This window comes from Cryptomeria japonica, chromosome 3 (assembly GCF_030272615.1).
Source record: "Cryptomeria japonica chromosome 3, Sugi_1.0, whole genome shotgun sequence".
Classification (NCBI taxonomy): Eukaryota; Viridiplantae; Streptophyta; class Pinopsida; order Cupressales; family Cupressaceae; genus Cryptomeria; species Cryptomeria japonica.
In genome coordinates this window covers 168,447,522-168,453,278 of record NC_081407.1, presented here as the reverse complement: position 1 = coordinate 168,453,278, position 5,757 = coordinate 168,447,522, and the positions used below count along the sequence as shown (strand labels likewise).

Genomic DNA, 5,757 nt, shown 5'->3' with positions numbered 1-5,757 from the left:
TATAAGTATTTCAATTAATTTTAATCATAATTTAAAAAAAAGAATCTTATAATTTAAATTAATTAAATGTATTCTAATTAATTATAGTCTTAATTCTAATTTAATTGAGATTAAACATCTTCCAATAAAAAATAAAAAATATTTGACATTTAAAGGAGTTCGTGATGAATATTATGATATGTTTCTAGATTCAACTGCATGTATTTTGTTTACATCAACGTTTAGATCACACTCCATGATCCACCATCAGATGAAAGAGAGTTGTTCTGATGATAGATCATAGAATGATCCGAAATATTGATGCAAAAAAAATACATACAGTTGAATCCAGAAACATATCATAATATTTGACATTACTATATAAAATACTTTTTATATCCATCCAATATCTACCAAATCTGAAACAGAAACGCAGCCTACATACCCACCACCTTCCCAAACCCCCCTTAGTATATACATTTTATGCTGTACAAAAATACTATATTGATACAAAGCTATTTTAAATTTAAAAGAGCGAATCAAAAAGAACCGCGGTAAATATGAATATCACACGTCACGCTTTATATTTTATTCGGATATGAAATCCTTATGAGGAAAGCGATGGCTCTGAAGTTAATCATCTTTAACTTGCAGTTTGTAACTGATAACGGCAAAAATGATTTATACTATGTGTTCTTAAAAATCTGTGTATAAGATCTAAGCTTATTAATCAATCAATACAGAGAAAAATGATTTTGATAATTTATATATTAAAAAATTTAAATATATATTTTTAAAATATTTATTTATAATTGATTAAATTTTTTTTTAAAAAATGAATAGAACATTTTCATTAACAATTTTAAAGTACATTAAAAAAAATGAGTTGAAAGATCACTCCACAAGTGTCACACAAGAGTCACTTGGACAGAGCCCGGAAAACCAGCTATTAAAAAAAAAACAAATCAGTCATTGAGGGGCTAATCCAGTGGTCACATAATAAAAAATGAAACTCATTGCAATAATATTGTCTAATAGAACAGTAAACCAAATTTTCTTCCACCACCCAAAAAAATAATCAGTTAAAAGATATAAAATGTTCAGAATTTGGAAGAGCTATTTCTAGATTAGATAGAAAAACTAACATAAAATCCGAAAAATAACTCTTCAAAATATAACCAAATCTTTAGAAAACACAGCTTCTTTCTTGCGAGGTCTGAAGTACATAATTGTACTCTGAAATTATAAGATCATACATGATTGTACTCTGAAATTAAAAGATCATTCCTCACTGAAAAACAAAATTGTGGAAGCTAAGAACGAATAGGCCTGAAGTGCATGATTGTACTCTGAAATTATAGATCATTTCCCACTGAAACAAAATTCTGAAAGATAATAATGAAAGCCTAATCTTCATGGGCACGCAGCCAATTCAAAAAACAGCAACAGTCCCAAATTGAAGCCCTTTCTGGTACATAGATCTCGAGAACCTGATACATAAACACACCCACAAATTGTTAGTTGCAAATGAAAAGTAAAAAGATATAGCAAAGCATCAACATTACTAAAATCTCACAGATGCAGAGAGATGCCCCAAGCTTTGAGATCAAATCCAATGAATATAATGAAGAAAACATCATGTAAGTACCGAGGCCAGTCTTGAATTCTGTTCCATGTTTATATTTGAAAGTTCATTTCAAGAGCCAAAAGAGATTGTTGATAATAATTCATTGGAAGGCAGTGGCACAGAGGAAGAAACTCAAAATGGTAGATATAGTATGTGCCTTTCAATGAATTATTATCAACAATCACTTCTGGTTCTACAAATGAACTTTCACAGACAGGCATAGAAGAGAATTCAAGACTGGCTTCATTATCTGCATGAATCATTTCTTGATTTGGTCTCAAAGCTTGGAGTATCACTTTTAGTTTCAGGCTCAGACCGGAAGACATACTCCTTCAGCATTTTGGATTCCTGTGCTTTCCAGTAATTTTGGATCAGCAACTTCTTCAGGCTTTAAATTTTTTACCACCGCAGAGGGCTCAGGTTCATAATCTTTAACCTGATCTGTCTTCTTCCCTTCCATGCTCTCAATCACGCCTCTCTCCTCAATTTTATCAGACTGATGCAATTGATCGTCTTCACAAATTTCTTCACTTACAAATTCTTTGGGAGAATTCTCTGAAACCAAATCTTGCATTGATGTGGAATCAGACACATCAGGCTCGTTTTTTCGTTCATCCTGGGGCATCTTCAGTGCTTCTTCAATGTCCAAAGAATCCTCTAGTTCATTTTCATCTCTTTTTCCTCCAAGATATCGAGAGACCTCTCCATTTTCAAAGTGTATGTCAGTTGTCTCACCACTAGGAAAATCTTCGAAATTTATCGAGCCATCAATCACAGTCCAGGAATTCACACCACTTTCCATGATAATGTCCTTTCCTTCATCAGATACAACTGAAACTCTTGTATTTTCTAAGTCGTCAATTTCTTGGGCGACATTTATATCCCCTGTTTCTTCTACAGAGCTTTCTGCCATCCCATCAGATGCTAAGGAAGCCTCTGTTTCAGATTCCAGTGCTTTTGGATCAGCAATTTCTTCAGGCTTTAAATCTTTTGCCAACGCAGAGGGCTCAAATCCATAAGCTTGAATTGGCAACTCCATACCATTATCTTCAACCCGATCTGTCTCCTTCCCTGCCATGCTCTCAATCACTTGGACATCTTCTCTCTCGGTCCTCTCATCAATCTTTTCAGACTGATGATCATCTTCACAAAATTCTTTGGAAGAATTCTCTGGAACCAAATAATCTTGCATTGATGTGGAATCAAACTCATCAGGCTCATTTTTGTGTTCATTCTGGGGCATCTTCAGGGCTTCTTTAATGTCCAAAGAATCCTCTAGTTCATTTTCATCTCTTTTTCCTCCAAGATGTTGAGAGACCTCTTCATTTATCCAATCATCAATCACATTCCAGGAATTTTTTGACATTTTATCTTCTTTCCAATCCACGTCCTTCGAACCATTTTTCAGTTCAAACTCCTCCAAAGGTTTTGAATAATTCTCACTACTTTCCATGATCACGTCCTTTCCCTCGCCAATTACAACTGAAACTCTTGCATTCTCTAACTTGTCAATTCCTTCGGCGACATTTATATGCCCTGTTTCTTCTACAAAGCTTTCTGCCATTGGAATCCCATCAGATGCTAAGGAAGCCTCTGTTTCATATTCCAGGGGTAAAATTAGCCAAATGCAACCAATTTCCTACCACAGATCATTATAAACTTTAAACATTTTCATTTCAAAATCTAGTAACTGATAACAGCCTGGTCATCTAGCTTAAGAGAGAAAACGATCAGCAATCATAATAATTAGACATACCGTGCCTCTGCATTTTTTGAACTCTTCTGGCAAAATTGAAATTGAATGAATGTCGATCTCAGAAGATCACCTTTAAACTTCTATAGAATTGAAATAGACCTTGTCTGTGTCTTCTTACAGGCCTATTGCTTGCTAACTCGGAAATCACAGAAACCTGCATCTCAAGGGAGCAAAATGCCATTAAACTCTTAAAAGGGACAGATCTCTCCATTTTGGGCAAAAGAAAGATACATACAAAGATCATTCAACAACTAAAGAACGAAAAAAGAATCGTTCAACAACTAAAGAATGAAAGAAGAAATGCAAACATCCAGAAATGTCAACATCTAAAGAATGAAAGATAAAGAATGAAAGAAGAATCATTCAACATCTAAAGAATGAAAGAAGAAATGCAGACATCCAGAAATGAAAGGAAATCTAATGCATTTACACATTCTTCCAGTAGAAAATAGCAGAGCAAAAATATTTGAAGCCAGATATTTGTTCACAGAATCTTAAGGAGTGGAAGCATACAGCAAGCAAAATCAACTTACGCAATACCATCTATCAGGAATCAGATGCTAATCTTTATGATCCATCTTCAACATATCTGCATATAAATCCTCGAATTCGGTCTTTTCGGGTGTTGTTATCTGATTTAAATTCCATTAAGGAAAGCAGGTGGACATTTGAATGAAAGGCGATCTAATGCATCGGATTCCCCAAGAACATAGTCGGCCCAAAAAATTAGGGATATTTGTTTATAATTTGCCTCAAGATTTAAATAGTCAATTAACTTCATGAGGGATGGACTTTATAGATTTGGTTGACACTAAATTGATTTTTATTTATGAATTTAATTGGCAATGGCTATTCTCCATACACTACGATATCTAAACAAAAATACAAATTTATATAATACAATTGTTTCTTTGTAGATTTTTTGCAATTTTATAGTATTGAGAAAGCAGATTAAGAGGATCGAACTAGTAGAAATTATGTAAAAATCCATTGTGATTTGTTTTGTAGGGAGAATAGACGGCTCCAATTTAATTTGGTATGATGTGTATTTTTGCTTTTTATTTCATTTAATTTGTTAGTATCTATTCTATTAGTTACATTTACAATAATTATGAATATCTTTAGAGGGTTGTCAAATTGTTAAGGGGCAAGTTCGCCTAACTCAACCCATAACACAAGACTAGCTTTATAGTTTTGTAAATGATAAAAAATAGCAAGCTTTAATAATGCATATGCATCTAGGATGATTGTGTAGATGTAGATTTGTTTTAGCGCTCTAATAGAAGTGCTCCTATTAACAAGTTGAATGGTGCACATCAACTTTAAAGGGCGTAATTTGGATGACATGCTATCTCTTTAAATGAGACGACTCTTCCTAAGGTTTGTATTATTTAGTCTAGGTACACTTGGGTAACCTAAAAGTTTGTAATACCTGTTCCATTAAAGGGGCTATGTTGAAACCAAAATATTGCAATACAAGTATAAGTTCCTCAAGACAATATAAGGGATTATATACACACCTACCTCAACATATTTATATAAAGGATTGTAAGCCAAATGTTTCATATAATTTAGTATCCTATATAAGCCCACACTACCATAATGATAACTAAAGAATGAAAATTATTAATCTACTCAATATTATCAAATTTTAAATAAAATCAATCGATAAGGGGAAAGAGAGGATTTAGAATGATCTTGCACTAATTTGAGGATATTATTTCATTTGGTGAAGCATGAAAACAAACTAATAAACCAATGTTGATTTGAACAATTTCCATGCATTCAAATCCTAAGATGGTGTAATATTTAATGGGTGAATCAATTAGTAAGGTAACTACACACTTTCACCATATTTCATGCATAGATTTAATAGGTATAGCCACATAATTTATAATACTAAAGATGTATCATAAAGGTCTTGATTTTATTTTAATCATTTTAAAATAAACTCCAAATATAGTCTTAGAGTAACATGAACTAGTTTGGAGAAATCATGAAAATAAAACAAACTATTACAACAACTAAAAGAGTTTAATCTATGATAGACATGCTATTTCCACACTCCATGTAACTAAGTTTGAATGCTTATTGCGGTAAAATATAATGTGACAAAAAATATTAGAGTTTTTCTATGAAAACCATTCAAATTTAATTTAATTTATCATAAAAAGGGTGTTCCAAGCCTAGTTTCTCCAACCCTTTACAATTGCAAGCAACTGAACATATATAGATTTCTAAGCTTAAAATTCTACAAGCCTTTCTCTTTTTGGCTTGGTCACAAACATAAAACCTCCAAATTATCAAGAAACAAAATATTGCTTGTCATAAACTTCATAGACAAAAATTGATCCAAAAATTTTCATAAAGAGGCAAGAGCCACTTGTTTTCTCTA

The 5,757-nt window shown here is 32.5% G+C and overlaps 1 protein-coding gene across 5 annotated transcripts; it reads right to left on the bottom strand.

The window, feature by feature from the left end:
- Nucleotides 1–1,125: 1,125 nt before the first annotated feature.
- LOC131029199 (uncharacterized) lies at nucleotides 1,126–4,117 on the bottom strand. Of its 5 annotated transcripts, none has more exons than XM_057959598.2 (4): nucleotides 3,876–4,117; nucleotides 3,363–3,516; nucleotides 1,923–3,199; nucleotides 1,126–1,469 (listed from the first exon to the last, which is right to left on the bottom strand). In XM_057959598.2, exons 2-4 carry the CDS (start codon nucleotides 3,373–3,375, stop codon nucleotides 1,386–1,388), a joined length of 1,374 nt encoding a protein of 457 aa, XP_057815581.2. In that variant the 5' UTR covers nucleotides 3,376–3,516; nucleotides 3,876–4,117; the 3' UTR covers nucleotides 1,126–1,385. The 5 variants fall into 5 exon arrangements, with proteins under 5 accessions (XP_057815581.2, XP_059074111.1, XP_057815580.2 ...); XM_059218128.1 differs by having other exon boundaries at nucleotides 3,896–4,117; XM_057959597.2 differs by having other exon boundaries at nucleotides 3,903–4,117.
- Between the last annotated feature and the right edge of the window lie 1,640 nt (nucleotides 4,118–5,757).